Source organism: Pimephales promelas, chromosome 21 (genome assembly GCF_988280905.1).
Source record: "Pimephales promelas chromosome 21, fPimPro1.hap1.1, whole genome shotgun sequence".
NCBI classification, from domain to species: Eukaryota; Metazoa; Chordata; class Actinopteri; order Cypriniformes; family Leuciscidae; genus Pimephales; species Pimephales promelas.
Window position 1 is genome coordinate 19,631,129 of NC_142789.1, and position 25,135 is coordinate 19,656,263.

The 25,135-nt window shown below is 36.5% G+C and overlaps 2 protein-coding genes across 3 annotated transcripts in view; both read right to left on the bottom strand.

The window, feature by feature from the left end:
• dvl1b (dishevelled segment polarity protein 1b) overlaps window positions 1-3,630 on the bottom strand; it is a 52,572-nt gene extending 48,942 nt beyond the window's left edge. The window contains exon 1 of one of the 2 annotated variants that reach the window (XM_089124965.1): window positions 3,195-3,630. In XM_089124965.1, the coding sequence (XP_088981091.1) occupies window positions 3,195-3,481 (287 nt within the window). In that variant the 5' untranslated portion in view covers window positions 3,482-3,630. The remainder of the gene's footprint in view (window positions 1-3,194) is intronic. The other variant, XM_089124966.1, reaches the window with a different exon arrangement.
• Window positions 3,631-4,848: 1,218 nt separating this feature from the next.
• Window positions 4,849-23,673, bottom strand: mxra8a (matrix-remodelling associated 8a). Its single transcript, XM_039674038.2, has 10 exons — window positions 23,450-23,673; window positions 18,217-18,243; window positions 16,724-17,026; window positions 16,351-16,452; window positions 13,790-14,257; window positions 8,120-8,281; window positions 7,851-7,908; window positions 7,673-7,755; window positions 7,518-7,592; window positions 4,849-6,123 (listed from the first exon to the last, which is right to left on the bottom strand). The coding sequence occupies exons 1-10, from the start codon at window positions 23,496-23,498 to the stop codon at window positions 6,098-6,100; spliced, it is 1,353 nt and encodes a 450-aa protein (XP_039529972.2). The 5' UTR covers window positions 23,499-23,673; the 3' UTR covers window positions 4,849-6,097.
• Window positions 23,674-25,135: the final 1,462 nt, after the last annotated feature.

Genomic DNA, 25,135 nt, shown 5'->3' on the forward strand with positions numbered 1-25,135 from the left:
TTATTTCATAATGTTAAGATATTCTTGGCTCATTGCATGTTTTATAAGCTAATTCAGATTACCACAGAAGGTTTTAAATTAATCTTGTTTATTTTAGTTCAAGTCAGTCAAAAAGTGTGCATGCATTTCAATGAAAAGGTTCAGTGGGGATGCTGGTGGGATGTCGGTGCAGCCAATCTGTACTTTGCAATGGAAATCCTCCTCATCTCACGAGAAAGCCTTGTGACAATCGACACACAACATTTGACAAAAATATACAGTCTTCCTTCATTTTCTGTAATTTAATTAGTCTCAACTATGCTCAGATTTTCATAATGTAATCTATGAATAGCTAACCACACTAATAAAAGCCACAAAATGTAAAGAATTTTGGATACATATTGAATGTGCAGTGTCCCCTTATAACACATTTCACTTTTTATTCAGGGTCTCAAACCAAAAGCAATATTTGACATGCTACTACTCAAACTTCCAAAGATTTAAGGGCTATTCACAATTGAAATAGTTAACCCTGGGTCAATCTACTGTAAACCCCGGGTAAATGGAATCCTGGGTCAATAATATATCATGCATCACTGGGGGTATCAAATACAACTCCTCTAGGTATATGACATTTCACATTGTACATTCATTAACTTTGGATTGATGTTCTTATTTGAAAATGTGCAGTGTCAACAGTCATGATTGGATAAATTCTAAATTACAAGTTAGTATGAAACGTACCTCTACCCAGGGTTTGGAATGATGATAACCCAGGTTTAAGAGTTATGTGAAAAGCCCTTTGTTTTTATTTCTTGTGTCATTAATGACAAAAGTAGCAGGTCCATCCAATTCCAAACCATTCCAGGGGCCATGAAGTCCTGATGAGTGCTATGTACGTACCAGTACACCACCACAATCCATGCATTTTTATGTACATTCAACCACCAAGACAGTTTTACTCTAAAGAAGAAAACATTCGAATGATAAATTGACTTCCAGAGCTTTGTAGATGTACATTTTTTCTTCTTCATAACAATACATATTTTGACTGTGCAATCTGTGCAAATTGTTGTCTGTGTGTGGGTGTGTGTGTGTGTGTGTGTGTGTGCTGTCTGTCAGGCTGTGTGTGTGTGTGTGTGTGTGCACAAGCATAACAAAACAGTGCACAAGTACCAAATTGAGTTCTCTTTCACCGCTTCTTGCTTGTGAATGGTTTAAAATCGCATGAATGTGTAAATTGACAAGCAAGACAAAACACGCAATTGATAAACTTTCACTCTATGATAGTTAAATTAATCTGTGAATGATGCCTGCACTGACAGAACTTTTGTATTAATACTCTGAAACACAAGTTTTAAGATTTCACCAATTGAGGAAAGCAATCAGTATTACGTCATCATGCCTCATTAATGGTTTCAAAAAGAAAACAATAATTAACCCGAGTCTGGTGTAAACTCTGCAAGTGAAGACATAATGAGTAATAATCCACCACTTTTAAAGCAGTTTGTAAGCTAATGACCTTTTGTTAGCTAATGAGGATCTAATGGGGCATTCTGCTTAATAGCCTGAGGCAACAATCCTTGCAATGAATCTTTATCAGGATCTGAGTATACTGGTTTTAAGTTACATTAAAACCAAAGACATTTTTGAGTGCACATAAATGAAGCCAGATGGGTGCTAGCAGCTACTGTAAAAGACTTGGACTGATAAAAGGCATCAAACTATATAATACATTAGTCCATGGGGATGCACAGTCTTCACTAACATGTACTTCAGGGGATTTTGCCTTGTCCTACTTCAGTAGTCTTGACCATCTCGACTGTAGCAAAAGGAGCTGGAAGAGCTGGAAGAAATATTTGAATGCCACTGATATACAATCTGATTTCTGACTTGTGATGCAGCCTGAATCATAATCACACTGTGTCCATTCGTTGGCAAGAGGATATCTGATCCCCATGTTTTTTTTTTCTCCATTCTGTCATCTCATGGAGTTTGGGTTCCTTGCCACTGTCGCCTCTAGCATGCTTAGTTTAGGACACTTAATATTTAACAATATTATACTGATTTAACAGCACTGATACTATTGGATCAGAAGTGAACTGAGCTGGATGATGACATCACTGTTTTCCTCAGAACTGCTTTATATATGAAATTAACTAATTTAATAAATGATGATTTTTCAACAGAACTGAATCAACACTGAACTGACATCAGCTGGACAATGACACTGTTTTATTTTACAGCTGCTGCTCTGCCAAAATTAACTCAGTTTGTATAATTGAATCAAATTCCTGTTATCACTGTAAAGCTGCTTTCAAACAATGTGTATTGTCTAAGTCGCTACATAAATAAAGGTGACTTGACTGTATACAATAATAAAAATAATTTACTCAATATTGACACTCACATTTTTTTGACAATCTAATAAATCGATATTTAATTAATCACAGTAAAAATATAACCATTATAAACTCATTTAAATGAATGAAATCTTCGTATTCAGTAGTCCCCGTGTTTTGTACACAACAATTTGTCATGAGGTCAAACATTTCATTTTCAGAATGATCTCTTTTCCCTGACCATTTGTTGAAAATGAAAAAAAGAACAATACATACTTAAGCACTATTTTGTATCTTATTTGTGGAAAGTGTCAGCTGTTCATATGGACGGCAATACTAGAAAGGATAATGTTTCTCATGGTTTGCTGGTCTTAGTTGGTTTAAGATGGTCTCCAAGTCTGACCAGCTGGGAAATCACTCTAAATCCAGCCAACAGGCCCAGTTGAGAGAATCACCTGGTGATGTTTTTTTTAACAAGGTTGTAAAGCAAGATTTCATAAGCTGGCCGAAAATAAGTCAGAATCATGACATTGTTTGCCTGTTATTGACAAGTGTCCGTTATTGCTGGTTGTGTTTTCCTTCCTCTTGCTAAAGGTCAAACTTCGGCTACCATGAAAACAAAACGGTTTAAAATGCAAATGCAAGAAGCAAAGAGATGTAACGTTATGTTGTGCTATAGCATATTTAACAGCCACGAGCATGACTGTATTCTGATGCTGATCCCACAAAGGAGGAGATGATACAGCCATCACAGATGACAGGCAGGTGCCAATGATGACAAATCATCTCTGCCACGATGACAGCTTCAGTCGCATCGGGGACTGAATACAACGAATGAGTGAATACAATGGCAATTCCCATCATCTCACTTACCCAAAATCTTGATCCATAGATTTGAAGAAGTATTTGTAGCTGTTAACCGGTCGGTTGCTGAGGACATTTTTGAAATCTGCCAAAGTTACCTTCTCTGGAGCCACTGACAGTTTCACCAAATAAGGAGTTTCCTCCTCATCTATATGGTAAATGATTTTAGTCTCCGCCATGAGAATGGTGGGAACAATTGCCGGAGAACGGCGCGTGTTCCTGATGCTGCCTATCCAGACGTGCGGCGACAATAAAATGTCTATAATAATGGATGCTAAATTAATACAATCACGCATTTAGCGCGATTGAAGCTGTGAAGTAAGCGACTTTGTAATGCTAAGGATAAGAACACTGCCATTATGTAGACCTGCTAGATATCTATTGCAGCTCACTATGCGGAGGTTTTGCTGCCCGTGTTACTGAAACAGGAAGGAAAGGTTCACATCCTTGAGAGAGAATCAGCCTGGAATATCCGAGCCGTTCTCCTGCGCAGTGCCGCCATCGCGTGGTAGACAGAAGCAATGCACTCTCAGTCAGTGGATTCATCAACAGGTAAACAGGTCTCATCCACTACGCAGGTCTCATTACAGTCGCTTGTTGGAGGAAGCGGTATGAAATGACGGCTATAACCTAGGTAGCTGTTTTTATTGTTGCCATTTTACTCAATATTAATAGCCGAATGTTTGTGAGAAAAAAACAAAACAAAAAAAAACCTTGTAGATATCGTCGATGATCAATCTACATGCGATGGACATCGGCTAAGCTCATTTTTGATCGCACTTGAAGGTATCTCGAGTAAAACAGCTTTAAGCACATACATGGTTCATGCTAGGAAAACAATTAATTTCTCAAAATGCTAATTTACCCCAGTTTTTATGTGTATAATTTTCATATTTAGAAAAACAATGTGGTAGACATTTTGCAGTATGGCAAGAGGAAAATTTGTGTAAAATTGTTTTGACAGCACTGATATAACTGATGGTAAAATTATAAGAAATGTCTGTCAAAACATTGCAGCAATTTTAATATGCAGTTAATCAGACATTCCTGCATTTTTGTTGAATCATGAATGAGCAAGTGTCTGTACCAATGATTTCCAGTATCAAAACATCAAGTACTTGAGATATAGTTTGAGATCATGTCCAGAATCAGAAATGTTCTACAGCACAGGGCGGACACATGCAAAAGATCATTCAGAGGTTAAATTGTGTTTATTTTATTCTGCTTTGAATGAGATAGCATTTACAGTGAACTGGAAAATTAAATCATCGATAATATCTGCTTCAGGATGGGAATAATCAAGTATCCATTATGTGGCTTCATGTACCAAAAGCCGTAGTCTAGCCAGCAAATTCCTCTTGGAACCTTAATCAATGTGACATCGACACATCCTTATTTGGAGACTTTAAGGAAGTTCAAAGCGTGACTGAGTGTCATTTAATCATCATAATGGGCAAAATAATTGTTTCATAGCCTGACCTTGATAACCTTTGCTATGCATAGCCATTTTAAAGGCACACTATGTAACTTTTTATGATTAACACTTTAAATGTCCACATTAGTCCTTCATCCAAAACGTCTTTTTGTCTTTGATTTGTCTTTGAACTATGGTAAATTATAAGTGTTTATATTTTAGACCGAGCGGGATGGTTTTTGCATAAAATCGCATACATACACTCACCCATGTTTGTCTCGTCATATGCGTAAATAGAGAGTTGCTCTGACTACGTTGACGCGTGTATGGTGTGGGAGCGACTTTTGTTGTCACAATGTTGCAGAAAGGTTGACATAGAGCACTCTAAATCTCGAACCTCCAGTGAATGTTTTTACGAGCAGTAGGATAATCTATTTCTTTTTTATTTATGAGAAAGAACCATATTCAACTGAACATTCATGCAGAGGCAAAGCACAACCAAAACAATGTTCTTCCGCAAAATGCAGGGTTTATTTTAACCACTAGAGGGCCAAAAGTTGAATCGTGTACCTTTAATAATTGTTCAAATTGAATAATTTTCATGTTGTACAGTTACTTTGATGCATTTAGCATCAGTTTCACACTTAATTGTTTGTTGCAAATGACCTCAAAGCTGCCTGTTAGCACAGAGCTTCACGAATGAAAACAAATAAACCGTGACAAAAGCAATTAGTAAGGTTTGTAACATGAAAATATACAAATGATAACATGAAAAAGGTGATAACAGACAGTATTTCTAGATGACAGAATACAGATGATTTTGATAGGTAATGTTATGTAGCTTTTTAGTGGTAACACGGTTAGTAAGAGAAGAGTAAGAGGAAAAGAATATCAAAATGAGAAAACATACTGATTTAAATTGGTCTAGAATATTATGAAGACTTACAAAATAAAAATATTTTGTCTAAACTGTCTACCAAGTTGGCTATGATTTCATTAAGAACAAAAACGTACCTTTTAATAATCATGCTGTTCATATAATACAGTAAAGGTTATCAGGTGTCTGCATAAAAGAATGCTAGATTTACGAATTGTAGCTTTAAGAAAGCACAGCTTCAATCTATTGAGAAAGCTAATATGGAGAAAAAAAATTAGTTAAAAAAAACTCACTCATAGCGTGCATGGCAGCATTGGGCAAATTCAGTAAAAAAAAAAATGCAGACTATGTTCTTTCATATTTTTTAGGCTTCTTGCTTGTCATTTTTGTGCTCTAAAACAGCTGATATATCAGTTGTCCAAAATATTGCTGGTGATACTCTGGTGCTTCCCGCAAGCTTCATAAGAGCCAAAAAAGGTAGAGGATCTTGAGTCAGAAAAAAATCTCTCCTTCTTTTGTCTTATTTCCTTGCCATATTGTCGCATGTACACATTTCATTCTTCTTCCATGAATTCCTGATTTCCAAATCTCCCCCTGGACCAGCCAGTGGCAAGGTACCGCTTATTTCCAAGATGGCTTCTCCATCTCTGCAGAGAAAAAATGTTGAGATTGGTAAGATTTTTTTTAATGTTTTTAAAAGAGACCTTCTCTGCTCACCAATGCTGTTTATTTGGTAAACAGTAATATTGTGATTGTGAAGCATTATTACAATATAATCTCCTCTCTAATCGAAACATGACACTTTTTTATATACAAGATTCTTTGATGAATAGAAAGTTTAAAATAATTAACAATGTACAGTAAAAGTCTAATTAATGAATGCAATTTGATTTTTTGTATACACTCAGAAAAAAGGTACAAAAGCTGTCACTGGGACTGTACCTTTTCAAAAGGTAAACTTTTGTCCATTTTAGGTGCTAATATGGACATTTAGGTGCTAATATAGACATTTAGGTTCTAATATGTACATTTTAGGTGCTAATATGTACATTTAGGTTAAAAAATGTACATTTTAGGTGCTAATATGGACATTTTGGGTGCTAATATGGACATTTAGGTTCTAATATGCATTTTAGGTGATAATATGGACATTTAGGTTCTAATAATTACGTTTTAGGTGCTAATATTTACATTTAGGTTCTAATATGTACATTTAGGTGCTAATATGTACATTTAGGTTCTAATATATACATTTTAGGTGCTAATATGGACATTTAGGTTCTAATATAGACATTTAGGTTCTAATATGGACATTTAGGTTCTAATATGTACATTTTAGGTGATAATATGGACATTTAGGTTCTAATAAGTACATTTTAGGTGCTAATATTTACATTTAGGTTCTAATATGTACATTTAGGTGCTAATATGTACATTTAGGTTCTAATATGTACATTTTAGGTGCTAATATGCATATTTTAGGTGCTAATATTGACATTTAGGTGCTAATATGGACATTTAGGTTCTAATATGTACATTTTAGGTGATAATATGGACATTTAGGTTCTAATATGTACATTTTAGGTGCTAATATGCACATTTAGGTTCTAATGTGTACATTTAGGTGCTAAGTACATTTAGCTTCTAATATGTACATTTTAGGTGCTAATATGTACATTTATTTGCTAACATGTACATTTTAGGTGCTAATATGGACATTTAGGTGCTAATATGGACATTTATTTGCTAACATGTACATATTAGGTGCTAATATGCACCCTTTAGGTACAAAAGCGTACCTTTTGAAAAGGTACAGCCCCAGTGACAGCTTTTGGACCTTTTTTTCTGAGAGTGTATAAACCTGTGAACGAGGGTATATGTGTAGTATGAACGGAACCACATTTGATAACTAGTTGTTTGGTGTCTAGTTGTCTTCATGCACTTAGTTTGGGGTTTATTTTTCAATGTGAATTACATGTTGGGCCTGTAAACCTCTCAGACAAACACGACTGAAAATAAATCGCGATCGGGTCCGTTTTACCTCTGTCCAGGTCAATGGCTTTTGGGGAGCAAAGTTTGGACATTTCAGCTTCCTTCAGAAGGTTGTTTTTGTAGTCTGAGGAGACAAACAAAAATACATTTGTCCAAGTCCAAGTGCATAATTTTGAGAGTAAATCTGATGTACAGTAAACTCACCCAACTTTGTCTCCTCTTGGTTGCTTGACTTCACCTCTGGGATGCTTCGCTCACAGTCTTTCTTGACACCTGATGTGTGGCCCCTAGATGTATGACACACCAGGACAGTGGATGTTTTATTCAGGGCAGCTGATGCTTAATGTTCACAGAAGGCATTTTAACATCAGTGGGTACTCACACATACGTCACCGTCGATAGCGGTGGGCTTTCAACTTTACGTGGATCAAAATCTCGGCCTATGTTTTATAAAAACAAAAAGTGCAACATAAATCATGTTTGAGCATACAAATGTCACATATTGCCTGCATATAACAAATAATGTGGTTGAAAGACACTTTTTTGGTGAATTAAAGGAGCTATTTTTTACCACAGTAACATTATGACACTTGAAATAAGAGCAATAAAATGCTAAATGACAGATGGAAGTGACCAATAAAAGGTAAAAACCTGGTCTTTTCCGGTGACGTGTGAGGAGAACGATAGCCAACACAATAAGGGCCAGTAGGAGGAGAGTTGCCAGGATGTAGCCGAGCTGCTGCAGAAAGTGACTCCTTTGCTCTGGCAAGATGACGTTGATGACATGTGGCGGCACTTCCACCAAATTGGTGTCTAAAAGAGAAAATGATCAAGAGTTTGGTCTTGAATTTGAGCCTTATTGTCATTTTCAGTAACCAGCAGAGGGCCCTGTGTTACTATAAAGTTTAAGGTTATACAGATTTTTTTGAAAAAGCAAAACTCAGCACTTCAGAAGGAGATATATTACAGATATAATCATTTTCTGACTTCATGCCTTGAGAGTCTAAAAAAAACAAATAGACCATTATCATCCAAGCTCCTGAGCTATTTATACTGTATTCGGCTCCACATTAGTTTATATAGAATGGATTCTATATTAAATACACTACATAAAATACTATGTCCAAAAAATAACTTCAACAGTGAACAAAAGTAGTATTAAGAAAGTAAAATCTACAGAGAAAATAATATACCTATGAAGAGTATCTTAACCTAGTGACCTTTTGAATGGTACTTTTAATATGCTTTTAGATTATTTATTTATTATAAAACAAAAAAAAGTTTCCAGATATTCATTGGAGCTGGATTGTCATGTCAGCTGAAGAATCAGCACAGATGGAACTAGGGCTGAACAGATGTTGGAGGTGAGAGATCAGTGTTGGCAACACAAGATCATGTCTGATTCTCAGAAAATCCACATAAAGATAGAATTCCTTAAAGGTTTGCATTTTAAGTTGCTTTGGACAAAAATATCATATATGTGAATGTAAATACTTGGTTTTCAGCAGCATAGTTTGTGCACTTGCTTATCTTAACAGTAGTCAAAATTCTGTGAGAAAGACCGGAAACTGCCACGTGTTTTTCAACCAGAATGAGATCCACTGTTTTTTCTCTCTCTCCTGGCAGTAAAACATGGATTTAAGAAGAGTGGTGGAAAACAGAGGGAGGAATGGGGGGAAATGGGGAGGTACTGTGGGGTTTAGTTTATTGAGGGAATTTGCCGTTTTGTTTCCACCAATTTTTTTTTTATAAATTAAATAAATAAGCCAAAGTTGCAGCACTTCGTCTAGAATACAGACATAATAAAGACACGCAGCCTAAAATGACGACAGGAGATGACTAAATATGACATCATAGTTCTTAGAAAAGAAGTATTATGAGATGTGGAAAATCACTCAGAGACTATTTTGTTTGGATCTTGAGCCATAGCTGAAAATCTGAAATATTATGCTTCTAGATCTTATTGCTATGAAGTTTTTATATACATTTTTTTATGGTTGATAAAAGCTATATATATACCTTTTGGGGTCAGTAAGATATTTAAAAGACTTTTATTCAACAAGGACGCATTATATTGATCAAACGTGACATTTATAATGTTATAAAATATTTTTTATTTCAACTTAATGCTTGAATCTAAAAATGAATTGCAGTTTCCAAAAAAATAAAAAATAAAGCCACACTGTTTTCAATATTGATGATAATAATATGAAAAGTGATGCTGCTGAAAATTACAGAGTAAATTACATTTTAAAATATATTGGAATAGAAAACAGTTATTTTAAATGGTAATAATTTTAATATTATTTATAAATTATATATGTTAATCCCCCAAATACAGATATTTGCAATGTTATCGTTCTAATGCATCAAAAATTCTCTGTAAGAACAAGCAAATTCTGCCAACTTCTGCTTAAAACACTTCCATTAAGTAATTGTTAACTGTGTGAATAACAGTTTCTGCCCTGTAATTTCAATCTTAACCTCTTATTGTGCATGTTTGAAGCCACAGCACTGAGGGGAACACAGGCTAATATCTTATGGTAGATTACTGTAATCAGTAACAGCTGAAGGATCTTCTACCCTCGTTTTTCAGAAGACCTCATAAAAGGCCGGATATGACTGGTTACTGGCAGTCAAGAGCCGTGCTAAAGAGCAGTGTAGTGTGTTTTGTCACAATATTGTGTTGTTGTTACTTTTATTCAAAGTATTTTTTTTTTCTGAAATGGCAAAATTTAGAAATACATTCATTTCTGTATTTTTCACCTCTTGTAAACCCCAAAGGAGGCTTCTTTACAATAGTATTTCTATTTCCCTAACAGTTATTTATGGTTATGTTGCAAAGATGTGTTTTGCTTAGCTTCAGACCCACAAATAATAATAATAATTGCTCAAAAGAAACAAAACATCTCCCAGATCTTGGGAAACAATCTTTTCCTGACTGTCCATGAACAGATTCAAGAACAGACATGTTTATGACGACATTGAGTTTGGGCTCATGATAAAAGACAAGCATTTATGGGCCAAACAATCCAGATCAGGACTTCTACTGGGACGTGTCTTGGACTCTCCCACTTAAAAGACCATAGGGGAACATCAATATGCTCAAACCTTGCAACTTTTAAACAATCATTGATATGCCAGATCCTCGTGAAAGCTTTAAGTGAGGGATTTACATGATTGGAACCACCTGGTTTAAAACAGTTTTGGACTATAAGAGGATAAACAGAATTATGGAAAGTCCAAAAAGGAAATAACTTTATGTAATGGCAATGCTGGATCCAGACAGTTGTCTTTTTCTTCATGCTTAGATAAAACAGAGAAAAGGACTCACACATTCCGGTTGGTTAAAGAATGGGTTGAGGGAAGGTTGAAGGGGGAATGAGGTGATGTTGAGGGTTGGCTGACCTAAATCTACAACAGTCTCCTCCCTATGGCTCGCTGTCTAATGTTGAGCTCTACAGCTGGCCAGATGCTTTACAGATGAAGCAAACTTCCCTTTTCCTGCAGATAAACAAGACGCTGTCCAAAAAAACTCCAAAAAGGATGAAGACGTAGGTTAAAAAGAGAGAATGGCCAAAAAAAGTGAAAAGTGAGAGAGAGCACAACACAGGCAAGACAGATCAAAAGGAAAATGTAAGAAACAGAAGAGGGAGAAAATAGCAGATAAATAAGTCAAACCACAAAGAGCATGGAAGTCAAACAGACTGGCATTTGTAAACAGGCTTCAGAGCACACTGTATTACATATGAACACAGCTAAGAGTGTCTTGAGGAAATCTGACACTTTAAATGAATAGTTTAGCCAACAAATGAACATTCGAGCATTGTTAAAAGCATCACACGATTTGTTTAGTGCTTCTGCTTTAGCTAATTTTTCACTGATTATCTTCCCCTCCAGTGAGCTGTTAACCACTGCAACTGGATCATCTGAACTTGAAAACTCATAACGAATAATTCAGACTGGTATGCATTCACCAGACTGGCCGATTCATTAAAAAAGATTAATCAAAAGAATGCTTCAAAATCATCCAAAAAACTCATTTGTTGAACGGCCATTGCTACTAATTTCACAAATATGCAAAGGAGATATTTTTTTTTTCAGTGAGACTATTTCAGTTAATATTATGACTCAGGTTTTAAAGTGTGTGAAAATAAAAACTATCATATGGCTTCATAATACTCTGAATAATGTGTGTGAATTGTTTGAACTATTTTCAAGATATTTTTGTGTCTATGATAATGTTGTGTTTCACAAAAAAAGAAAAAGTCATAATGGTTTGAAATGGCTTGAGGGTGATTAATCATGTAAAAACTGTCAAAACTGACAACAAATCAAAATACAGACACTTCCACTGCAAATCAAAAAAGCCCAGTGTAAAAAAACAGTCACTGCAGATGCCCAGAAATATTTAGTTGTTAATAATGAATTCAGCAGTGCAGAAAGTGTTTAGCTTTTTTCTTTCTTGCCCAAAAGTCTGTGATTATCCACAAGATTCCTCTGAGGTTTGTGTAGTCTAAGGTCCAGTAGAAACAGTATTACCATAGAAAATGACTTTCCCACATTCTCTTAGTGCTTTTTTTTCCTGCAGAATCCCCACCCTTCTTTTACCCAACTCTCTTTGTCACTGTTAAAAATATGCATTGATTCGTCTCTTCCTCATATATTTCGTTTCTTATTTTTATCTCCCAGACACACATCATCTACCTCCCCATCTTATCCAAGTTAAAAAAGCACTTTCTTATCCTACTTTGCTCCAGTCTGCCTGGCAGTACCTCAAAGGAAAACATATCGAATGATCCGAACCAGAGCAGAATTCAAACTGAGAAAGCGAGCTGTGACAGTGGGAGAGGGAATGGCAGTGGAATGCGAGTTAAAAAAAAAATGAGAGAAAAAGAAGCATGCTTGAAGCAAAAAGAAAAAGAAGCTTTAAAATGAGAACTGCTGCATTTTAATGAACGTGAACCCAGACGAAAGGGTAACCAGATCTTCAGATTTACCTCAGACCATTTTAGGCCATGACTGTTTGTTTGAGTTCATGCCTTGTGATTACATCCATTTCTCCATCTCTTCTTTCTCATAAATATACATTTATCATCTAGTCAGTAGATTCAATTTAGAAAAAACAAAATTGGGGTGTTTTTTTTTTCTTTTGCTTAATAAATGCTGACAAAGTATACAAAAATTTCACTAAATTTTAGTGTTCACTAAACCAGTAATAAGCATCAACTTTTGCCTCTTTCTCTTGTAAATACAAGCAAATGCAAACCAAGAAAATAAACAGAGAAAGAAAGACAAATGTAAATCAGGAGAACTCCTTAGTTGCAAAGATATATTCGGGATTTGGGAACATGCTGAAGATGCTCCAAGACGCTCTATTGTCCTACCTGTCTGCACTGGCATTTAGCCTCATGCGACTTGTGAGTTGTGTGACAAGCCCACTGACAACCATTTAAGACAACCTTTATGAACAACAGAGATGCATTCACAAGAATCTGAAGGTGCAAACAAGTCATAACGAGTCAAATAAAAAAACACAAACTCCTGACAGCAGTAACTTGTGTGCTTTGAGACTGAGACAGTACATGACTACCCAGCTAACATTTAATGGTGGAGCCAATGTAGACATAATATGGGTTTGAAATATAGGCCCTACATAGCAGGTTTGTCCTTCTTGGGCTTATTCAGATAGGGCCGACAACCTATGGATAAACCCGTGTAGGGCCCATATTTCAAGCTAATATAACACCTACATGAAATGTTGGCAGGCTAGTTGAATTTATGCTTGACTGAATTTATGCTGCTCATGCTGAGAATTTTTTATAATAGTTTTAGCAAGGGTGTATTAAATGATAAAAAATTACAATAAAGACATTTATAAATGTTACAATAGATTTCTAATTCATATAAAGGCCGTTTGAACTTTATAATCATCAAAGCATCCTGAAAAACCACAAAACTGTTGAGCAACTGTGATAATTAACTTTGAAAATATTTATAAATGTTTCTAAATCAGCAAATTGGAATGATATCTATTCTGAAGTATTGAAAATTCAGTTTTGCCATCACAGAAATACTTACAATAGAAACAGTTTGTTTGTAATAATATTGTATAATAACATTTCACAATCTTACTGTTTTACTGTATTTTTGAACAAATAAATGCAGCCTGGGTAAACATAAATAAGTCACTGAATTTCCATACCATATCATAATTCTAAAATGTTGAAAATAGTAATAAAGAAAAAGCAGGTGAGCACAAAACTGGCAGTTCTTTTACTCGTAGTGTCTTATGAAGTAAAAAGTGTGTGTTTCTCTTACTTGGGTCTTCATTGGGAAGATACTGAGGTTCATCTGTGGGTTCCAGAGGGATCTGAGGGACCGGAGGGGTCACAGAAAGCTGGAAGATGCGTCTCTCGTGCAGGCCGCAGTAGTGATGGTGGAGATGACAGGAGTATAGCCCCTGATCTAGGAGCTGGATGTCTGAGATTATCAGAGAAAAATCTCCCTGTGAGAATGCTGTGGCAGAAATATTCATCTTTTGTTGAACAAACAGTGGCCCGTAGTGACGCCTCTCGCCAGAAGCGTACAGGTCGATGAGTCGATCGGCGCGGTCATGTCGGACCCCTGGAGGTTGACGATCCCAGTGCACCACCTGTTGTTGGTCTTCCTGACTGTTACCCTCGGTCCAGATTGGCCGGCGGTTAACGCAGGGGAGAACCACCGTGCTGCCCACCAGAACCACATACACAGCCTTCTGACCGTCCCAGAACCGCCTCTCCTTACGTGCTGAGAGAAAACCACAGCTGGATGAGTATGCAGTGTTGCACTTGAAACAGGCCTCACAACGGAAGGGGCCTCCGTCCACTTGCACTCGAAAAAGATCCCCGCCATTATGGAAATTAATGGGCTTGAAGCAAAAAGGCCCCCCAAAAAATCAAGATATAAGGGGCAAAAAAAGTCCCTGAGACTTCTAGTTTTTAATATTTATAACAGGATATAGAGTACTGTTTTCCTGAATATCAGCACAATTGCAAATGTGATAGCCTATTGATTTTATACAGCAGTTCAATAAACAAAGTGTATTTGAAACAGGCTCAGGCCGCGTCTGAGCAAAAATTACTTAAAAACAGAAAAACCAAAACAGATACAGTGGGGCCAAAAAGTATTTAGTCAGCCACTGATTGTGTAAGTTCTCCTACTTAGAATGATGAGAGAGGTCTTTATTTTTTATCATAGGTCCAATTCAACTATGAGAGACAAAATGAGAAAAAATAAAATCCAGGAAATCATACTGTAGGATTTTTAAAGAATTTATTTGTAAATTATGGTGAAAAAATAAGTATTTGGTCACCCACAAACCAGAAAGATTTCTGGCTCTCACAGACCTGTAACTTAGGCTCCTTTGTCCTCCACTCGTTATTAACGGTACCTGTTTGAACCCCTTATCTGTATAAAAGACACCTGTTTTTTCACAGTCACACTCCAAACTCAACCATGGCCAAGACCAAAGAGCTGTCGAAGGACACCAGGAAGAAAATTGTAGACCTGCACCAGGCTGGGAATAGTGAATCTACAATAGGCAAGCAGGTTGGTGTGAAAATACAAACTGTGGGAGCAATTGTAAGAAAATGGAAGACATACAAGACCATTGCTAATCTCCCTCGATCTGGGGCTCCACGCAAGATCTCATCCCATGGAGACAAAATTATCATGAGAATGGTGAGCACAAATCCCAGAATGACCTGCAGAGAGCTGGTACCAAAGTAACAAAGGCTACCATCAGTAACACACTACACCGAGAGGGACTCAAATCCTGCAGTGCCAGACGTGTCCCCCTGCTTATGCCAGTACATGTCCAGGCCCGTCTGAAGTTTGCCAGAGAGCATATGGATGATCCAGAAGAGGATTGGGAGAATATCATGTGGTCAGATGAAACCAAAATACTTTTTGGTAAAAACTCAACTCGTCATGTTTGGAGGAAAAAGAATACAGAGTTGCATCCCAATTCCTACTGTGAAGTATGGGGGTGGAAACATCATGCTTCAAGGCTGTTTTTCTGCAAAAGGGAAAAGAAAACTGATCTGTGTTAAGGGAAGAATGAATGTGGCCATAAGCCAAAACCTCCTTCCATCAGTGAGACCCTTGAAGATGAAACAGGGCTGGGTCTTCCTCTTCCAGCATGACAATGATTCCAAACCAGGCAACGGCAATGAAGGAGTGGCTCCGTAAAAAGCATTTCAAGGTCCTTGGAGTGACCCCATAGAAAATTTGTGGAGACAGTTGAAAATCCATGTTGCCCAGCGACAGCCCCAAAACAGAGGAGACTTACAGGAAATGTTAGACCTCTGTCATTGTTAACAAAGGTTATGTTACAAATTATTGAGTTGAACTTTTGTTATTGACCAAATACTTATTTTTCCACCATAATTTACAAATAAATTCTTTAAAAATCCTACAATGTGATTTCCTGGATTTTTCTTTTCTTCACATTTTGTCTCTCATAGTTGAAGTGAACCTACTGTATGATGAAAATGACAGACCTCTCTCATCATTCTAAGTAGGAGAACTTGCACAGTGCATCTCGGTGGCTGACTAAATACTTTTTGGCCCCACTGTATATGTATTTTAATACATGCACAGACACATATTATATATATAAGCATATTACAGTAAGATATTTTGGTTAAAACATTTTTTTTTTAGTTGGTAAATGGAGATGAACAAAATTTTCTTTTCAAACGCCCTTCACATTCTTTCCATTCTTTAATCGTCAGACAGCTCCTTATTTGGCATGAACTCGAACCGTTTGATCAAGAGGCAGGTTAAATGCCAAGAATAGCCAGACAGAAAACTGTAAAATATGAAGTGAGTTTACCAACCTGATTTGGTGACATTGAGCTGAACTTTGATTGACTCATACAGGTGGCAGTAATGATGATGCAGGTTACAGGAGTATATTCCTTTGTCACTCATTGCAACATCTGTATGAAGGAACCCAGACAAAATGCATTAATTTATCTAGAAGATAAACATTGGGGCTTTGCCCGGACGTTTTGAAGTTTGAAGGTTATTTTGAAGTGTGAACCTTAAATAGGTCTTATTTTTGAATACTTGAGCAGTTTGAAGGGATTGAAAGATAGGTGGCTGCAAAAGTTTTCTTGTGGTTGTTGTTTTTCCAAATGGACATACATATAGAGATTTATTAACTGTTATATTATTAAGTAACATTTGTTTTGCCCAAAAGTATCTCACCTTTAATTACCAATGAGAAGTTGCCATCCTTAAAAGCAGTCTTGGGCATGTTAATGCGTCCCTGGTTGTAGCCATTATAGATGCGCTGGTCTCCAGCAGAAAACATGTCTAAAACACGTTCCATTGCATGGTCTGGGCCACTACGAAGTAAATCCCAGTGCACTACCCGTTGGCGGTCCTTTAGGCGGTCTTGGGTCCATACCATGCGCTGACTATGACACTGCAATATCGCCTTTGATCCCTGGGGTGCGCTGATATTGTACATGGCCACCACCACGCCACTGCCATCGCTTTGGCCTAGCGCTGACACACAAAGAGCAGGGTTCCCGAAAACAGATTAGGTCTAATGATCGAAAAACACTATCATATGTGATTCCTTAAAGTAAATGGGGCAGTGCTGTTATCATAAACCATATGTTGCTACAGCAGCAGTAAACTAGTCATTTCAGCATTCTCAGTCCTGTAGATTCTGTTCAAATGTTTTGGGTCGGTAAGATTTTTTTAATGCTTTTGTACGAAGACTTAAAGGGTTAGTTCACCCAAAAATGAATTCTGCCAGTAATTACTCACCCTCATGTTGTTCCAACCCTGTAAGACTTTTGCTCATCTTTGGAACACAAATTAAGATATTTTTGATGAAATCTGAGAGCTGTCTCACTCCTCCATAGGCTTCTATGTTATTGAAACTTGCCGGCCCAGAAAAGTTAGTAAAAACATCGTTAAAATAGTCCAATTGACTACAGAGCCTCAAACTTAAATTTATCAAGCGACGAGAATACTTTTTGTACGCGAAAAATAAATAAAAATAAAATAACTAATTTATTCAACAACTCATTTTCTACTCTGTGGGCTTCTGAGTGAGTTCAAGAAGTGTAACTGCTCAGCGCTTCTGTGTTGTCCGAATGTAGGCTCACTATTGGCCGACGCTGGTCATGTGTGTGATACAGTGAGCCACTGTAGTCACTTGGACATAGAAGCCTATGGAGGAGTGAGACAGCTCTCAGATTTCATAAAAAATATCTTAATTTGTGTTTCGAAGATGAACGAAAGTCAGAATTTTCACTTTTGGGTGAACTAACCCATTTATTTAATTTATTCCAGTGATGTAAAGCTGAATTTTCAGCTTCATTTCTGCAGTCTTCAGAGTCACATGATCTTCCATTAATCACTCTAATCAATATCATCATTGTTAAAAACAGTTGTGCTACTTTTGTGTAAATCATGATACATTTTTTTAGGATTCTTTGATGAACAGAAAATTCATTTGAAAGCATTTACTTGAAATAAAAATCTATTGTAACAATGTTTACAATCTTTACTGTCACTTTTAATGCATCCTTGCTGAATAGAAGTATTCATTTCTTTAAAAAATCTTACTTATCTTAAACTTTTGAATGGTAAAGTATATTTTTGGATAATTATGACATTATGTAAGGTGCTTGATAGACTTTTGTTTAAAGTTTATATTTTTATGGTTCAAGTTATGCACTTACCAATGCTGAAGAGGAAGGAAGCCAGAACTGTAAGCAAAAAAGAAAAACAAGTACAGATTAAATACACAGTGCTGAGAGACCACCTCATGAATTTCATCCCACTACATTAAAGACCAGAGATATTATCAGTGTTTTCAGAAATCCCTGTTTACAAGCTCTGAAAAAAAGCAGCAGGCACTTAATCTGACTGGATTGGTGCTTCATATGAAGTAATAATAGTTCCTAATATAGGAAACATACAGTAGATATAGAGGAATGCAGAGACAGCAAAGCAATACTTGATTCAAACCAAACAGTTTCCCTGTTTGTAAAAAAAAAAAAAAAAAAAAAAGCTCTTTGTCAGCAAGCATTTAGGGGAAAACGAGTAGCACCAATTTTTTGAATTTGCATCACTTTTGTCTGAAAGTACTATTTATGGATGTTTGTATGAGTCTGTAACCCTAAAAAATAAACAGCTCTCCTTGCATCTGCAAGAAGAGTCAAAACACTCACGGCTAATAAAACATTCCTTTGTAATCTAAAGTAAATGTTAGACTTTGAATATAAATATTTAACTAGCCTACATATTACCTAAGCCCATATTATTCTCAAAAACTTCAATTTTAGTCATATTGAAGTTCGGGACAGTTCACCGAAAAAGAAAACCAAAAATCACCCAAGCTCTCTTTGCATGCTCATGAGAGAAGTAACAGATTCAACAAATCGGTAACACTTTACAACGAGGTCCCATTAGTTAGTTAAAGGAGTAGTTCACTTTTAAAAAAAACTTTTGCTGATAATTTACTCACCCCCATGTCATCTAAGATATCCATGTCATTTTTTCTTCAGTCGAAAAGAAATGAAGGTTTTTGATGAAAACATTCCAGGATTTTTCTCCATATAATGCACTTCAATGGGAACCAAACGGTTCAAGGTCCAAAAGACAGTTTCAGTGCAAACTGCAAACTGTTCAAAGGGCTTTAAACGATTCCAGACGATGAATTAGGTTCTTATCAAGCGAAACGATCGCTCATTTAAAAAAAAAAATAAGTTTAAGTTTTATAAGCTCAAATGGTCGTCTTGCGCTGTTCTGTGATGGGCGTTCATGACTCTCCTGTTCGAACTCGTTTATCAAAATGAACGAATCTTTTTTCGTGTTATTTGGTTCATTCAACGAACAATAACACGAAAAAAGATGAACAATGAACGAGTTGAAAAGATTCGTTCATTTTGATGAACGAGTTTGAATAGGAGAGTCACGAACGCGCTTATAAAAGCATATAAAACTTAAACTTTGTTATTTTTATTTTAAATGAGCGATCGTTTTGCTTGATAAGACCCTTATTCATCATCTGAAATCGTTTAAAGCCCTTTGAACAGTTTGCAGTTTGCACTGAAACTGTCTTTTGGACCTTGAACCATTTGGTTCCCATTAAAGTCCATTATATGGAGAAAAATCCTGGAATGTTTTCATCAAAAAAATAAATTTCTTTTCAACTAAAGAAAGAATGACAGCGAGTAAGTAAATTATCAGCAAAAGTTTTTTTTAAAGTGAACTACTCCTTTAATACATAAATTAACAACGAGCAATACATTTGTTCCAGTAATAATTCATCTTTGTTAATATTAGTTGTTGACAAATATTGTAGATTGTAGGAAAATAGTGCACAATGGACTACTTTTAATAAACTTTTTTAAAAACAACATGAGGTGAGTAAATGACGACAGAAGTCTCATTTTATGAACTTTAAGACTAAGGGAGTGGTTGAACAGTTGCAGATACTCTTGCATTAAGAGGGTCTGGGGAAATCCAACCACTCCCAGTCATAAAGTGGTAAAAAAAAAAAATGTAACATGCTACAAATGTTAAAAAAAATATCTTAAAATGGGTTGGTTTACTTGTTTTTAAATTCTACTCACACAACCCACATGCTTAAAGACATACAGTACAAAACTAAACACTGTAGGATGTTTTTAGCATTTCACAACATTGTGAAACACAGCATACAACTGTGATACCGCTCATATGACTTAACTGGAATAGTCATCTGTCACTGTCTGCCCATTAGTTTGGGCTCACAAAATATTAAACTTTAAAAAAAAACCTCTACAATAAAGAATAAATTAACAGTAATACTTCTTTTCACATGCTTTCAACTCTGTATGGTCTTTGAGGGTTGTTGCATGTCATAATGGTTTTGTGTCAAATGTGAAAAAAGAAAATACTTTTGAGAATGTACAGCAAATCCTGAGGGCAATAGAAAGGCAGTAATAAGGATGTGTTAGAAGCCAGAGAAACCACACACATCAGAGCGAAAGGCAGAGGAGGTGGAGGGAGAGGGTCAAGGGTTTGGAATCTGCTGAGGAAGCACTTTGAAACGCAGCGGCTTGTCCGTACGCATATTTCATTCACAGACGCACACTCATATTCACACTAACATGCTGTGGGCAAAGATACACCTGCACACGAGACTGTGAACCTATAAAACTGCATCTTACTTTCTTTGTCTTTCTCATATTACATTCTTCATTCAAATTAAAGTAACAGTTCACCCACAAATTACAATTCAGTGCCATTTGCTCGCTCTCATGTCGTTCCAATCAAAACCTGTGTGAATTTCTTTCTTCTGTGGAACTGAAGAATATTTTAAATAATGTTCGGGTCCAAACAACACTGGATCCCATGAAGAAAAGAAAAAAAAAACACTTGGATATTTTAACAATACCTTCTTTTGTGTCTTTTGAAAAAAAGTCAAGAAGGTTTGTACACGAGGGTGAGTAAACAATGACAATTTTCATTTTGGGGTAAACTTTCCCTTTAAGCTTTTTACAATAAACTTGAAATGTGTCATTGACTTGACAAAATGTTTGAACAGATTATCAGAAAGAAAGAAGATTAAAAATGAATTTTATTAAACTTGTCTCACTCTCTCTTTCTGCAGCAAATGTTCCATTTTCTAAGTCTAAAGTCGGATCTCAGATGTTCTGAAACTGAATATAGTTTAATAAAGAAATATATTTTTTAATGATAATTTCATGATTTCATGAATAGCGCTACACCTGAAATAAGCCAGTGTTCCTAATCTCAGCCAAGTAGAAAACTGTGAGCAGTGTTGTTTGTATGGCCTGGGTATATTTAAAAGCCTTGAAGCCAAGGTTTGTTTACATGAGTCAAAATATAGTACACTTTTGTTGTCTTACTAACCTGCTGGTTGTGCAGAATCATAATGTTATGGGATTTTCCACTCAAAATAAAAACTAACAAGTGTATTAATTTAAGCTGAATGGTCAAAAAAACAAAACATAGTAAGTATATTGAGCATTTTACTTCAGTATGTCAGTGTACGGACTGGAACAAATACTTAGAAGTTAATATGGAGGCAAAGACAGCAGGTCCATTTCAAACAATGGTTAGTTTACGATGAAACACCAAGCTCCAACTAAAAAACAAAACTGCCAATTTGGACCTGTCTTAAAGGGACAATGTGTACTTTTTTATGTATTTTATTCTTTAAAATCAAGATTTTTATTCATAAATATGTCCTCAATGGTGTACAAATACCTCTGCCAATTATCTGACTTATCCTCATAAACGAAGAATTTATTATCTTGGGACGGGCAGCTCCACGGAGGCTTCCATGTAGTTCTGCCATCTTGAAAAAATATAATAGCAGAGAGGGACATAAAGTACTAGGCCAACGTGTTTCCACAACGCGTTTTCGTTCAGAGCCGGCGTAACGTGACTGAAAGCAGCAGAAGCGGAGGAGCAGAGAAGTGAGAGGCGCTTCACGGGCCGGCAAGTTTAAAAGGCTGCATTGCAAATCCTCGTCGCCAGAAAAGTCCAAAATAGATCGTAAAAGGAAACGTGACCGGAGATTACAAAAAACACGAGTTAATGTCGGGATAGTGTTTTTTCCAGGTGGATAGAGCTAATGCAGGAGAAAGATTTCAAAAGAGACGCTGAAGTCCTGCTTTCTTCTCGACAGGTAAGACAATGTTACGGTCTTAATTACAAGCTTTTTTTCATTGTTTGGTTGCGTACTATATTATATAGACAGATGAACATTTAATGATGTTAATGATGTTAACAGTTAATGATGATGAGATCTAACAATGCACGTACTTCAGAAAATATAACGAATGAAGAAGGCATACGTATTACACTAGTTCATGTTTTTCACAGTCAGCAATTCATTGTGTCAAGTTGCTGTTTGTTTGAAATAACAAACCTGTTCCCCCCGAAGGAAGACTCGACGAAGTGCTATTAGAAGACCTCCTGTCATTGCTTTTTGGTACATATGGTTACCGTAGATGCAATGCACATTTGAAAAAGCGAGGCACTGGAGAGCACAATTCGTTTGAATGCATGCAAAATACATTTTCACCGCTAGATGGGAGAAATTCCTACACATTGTCCTTTTAACTCAAATCCTAAAATTGCAATGCTGACGTAATCTGCAATAAGATGAGTATGTCTAAATAACAGTAGGCACTCTTCGCTTTAAATAAAACCTTATGTCTTTACTGTTTGTGTTAGGACTCAAGTGAATCACACTGAATCCCTCTTGAATTCTAAACATGCAATTCTAGGTCCAATGTGTTAGGTAAGGGGAATTTTCTTGATTCATACTCTTTTCAGTGCAAAGACCTCAAAAGAATAAGCTTCGGCTCTTGGTGAACCAAGAGCATAAACATCTTGAACAAAACAAAATTCCAAGCCACATTAAGGAATTTATAAGGCAGAATTTTTTTTACCCTTATATGTGCTTTACTTTTGGTGCTCATGTCATGCAACTTAGGTTTGTTTGGAGCAGAGCTTTTTCTTTGGGTTAGTTCAAAACAAAATCATCAGTCTTGGACACAGGTTTGACTTTGTCTGCGCCAGCTGGTTTTGGCATTTGAGTCTGGGTCTCAACAGTGCAAAATACAGACTGAAAACCCATTACATGACATTATAAAACGTTTAAACAGAAGAGAATATGCACAAACATGTACAATGACTCTCAAGAGACATGCAAAGATATATACACACTCAGGTGAGGGTAGAATAACCTGACATGTTTCTTGTAGCCTACATAAACCCTCCACACAAACACTCACACTTTGATGTATTTATTCCAAAATTGGGCAACATTTTTAGAATTCTGATCAAATAGACTACATAATACACAAGCACAATACGTTATTCTATCAGCAGTCAGTGTAAATAGAACAAATAGTAGATTTGCTTCAACTGGATAAATCAGATACTCACTTTGAGCCAAGAAAAGCGATCGAGCGCACAAGGGCACAGACAAGATCATGATATCCTCTTGGTTTGATCACTCTAAGATACGTTGAAAACAATATAAAGCCGAATTAGCAGGCTTTATTCACCTGACAATTTATCGCGAAGGAACACTCGCTGTTTGTCGACCAGCGACATCAGCAGCGGCTGCAGTCTGTACTGACCCACCTTCGGGAGTCGCTCCGCATGGCCTGCCCCCTTTAAACATCCCAACAAACCCTTCAGATAGGCTACTGTCATTGTTCATATTCCTCTACTCTGAAATAAAATTTATGAAATAAAAATGGCACTTTTAAGAGCAAATATGAAAACTTCAAGCACAGTTCTCGTACGAAAATGAAATGCCCTACAGGGAAAGTCGACATTTATTCAAATGTTTGTTTTCGGAACTTCGTTTAACTTTAATATGAGGATGACAGTTCTGACAGTTAGCAGTCGTTTAGTTCCCGAAACTTTTGTGTTCCCTTTGAAACTTGCATTTGCTCGTACAACTTTTGCCTTGCCTACCAAAAAAACGTTGTGTTCGCTTGCCAGAGCAAATAGTTCCCCTCCCATCTCATTTCCATCAGAAAACTGTTCTGACTCCGCAACCGGTATCAGGACAAGACGTGAAATAATCACGTTGGTCCACTTTGGAAAACGTGTAGCCTTTTTTTTCTTTTTTCCTTCTTTAAATTAAACTTTAGCAAATTACTCTTTCTGTCGTGTAGTTCTCACGTTTGGAGAGGGTATGCACTATTAATGTATTCTACCCAACACAGCAACATTTTTCTTCTCGGAATTAAAACTATTACATTACAAATGCAGCGAACATAGGCTACTAATGTCTCCTAATCTGTAAGCACCATAGTATGTGTAAGCAAGCACTAAGTGCTAACCTATGGCACAGGAGTTTCTTCCCGTTGCAACGGAACTAGGTAACGTAGTTTAACGTCGATGTAATACGTTGTTTTAGCGTAACTTTGCCTAAACGAGGAGGGGGACTCCGGAAAAATAGACATTTTATTAGGGTACTTCATTAAACCTTGAAAATAATAAATGTTTTTGCATTTAAAATAATAGAACATTTCTCCGTGATCGTCAGTAAAACAAAATTGCATTTTTCTCGGTTTAATCAGAGAATGTCTAATTGAACCGTTAGACGGGCTCTGGTTTAATGAAAACCTGTAGAATAGGTCAACATCCGGGTATCTCTCCAGTCCACTGGAACTTGTTAACGCAAACGTGTAAGTTACACGTTTGAGGGGGTTAAAACGTGACATCTACACGTTTTCCAAAGTGGACCAACGTGATTATTTCACGTCTTGTCGTGATACCGGGTTGCAACATCTGATGAACTCACACAAACTTATTTTGTATGTAGCAATCTGTAAACATTTTACAGATGTCTTTGATATACATAGTTTATGCTATGACAGAGACGTATGTGTGTAACACCTGGTAATAATTACAAATGGTGCCTCAGTCGCTGTTTCATCAAGGTGTTGTTGGTGTGTTTACAGGCTTGCTCGCAGCATGGTTATGGGCCACATTGCAGACTCAGCTCCCGCAAATTGCCGCAATGAGCAATAAAACTATAGGGAACAAACAATCAAGACAGCCTCATTCTCATAAGAACCCACGTCTGCTAGGCCTACTCTATAGTGATTTAAA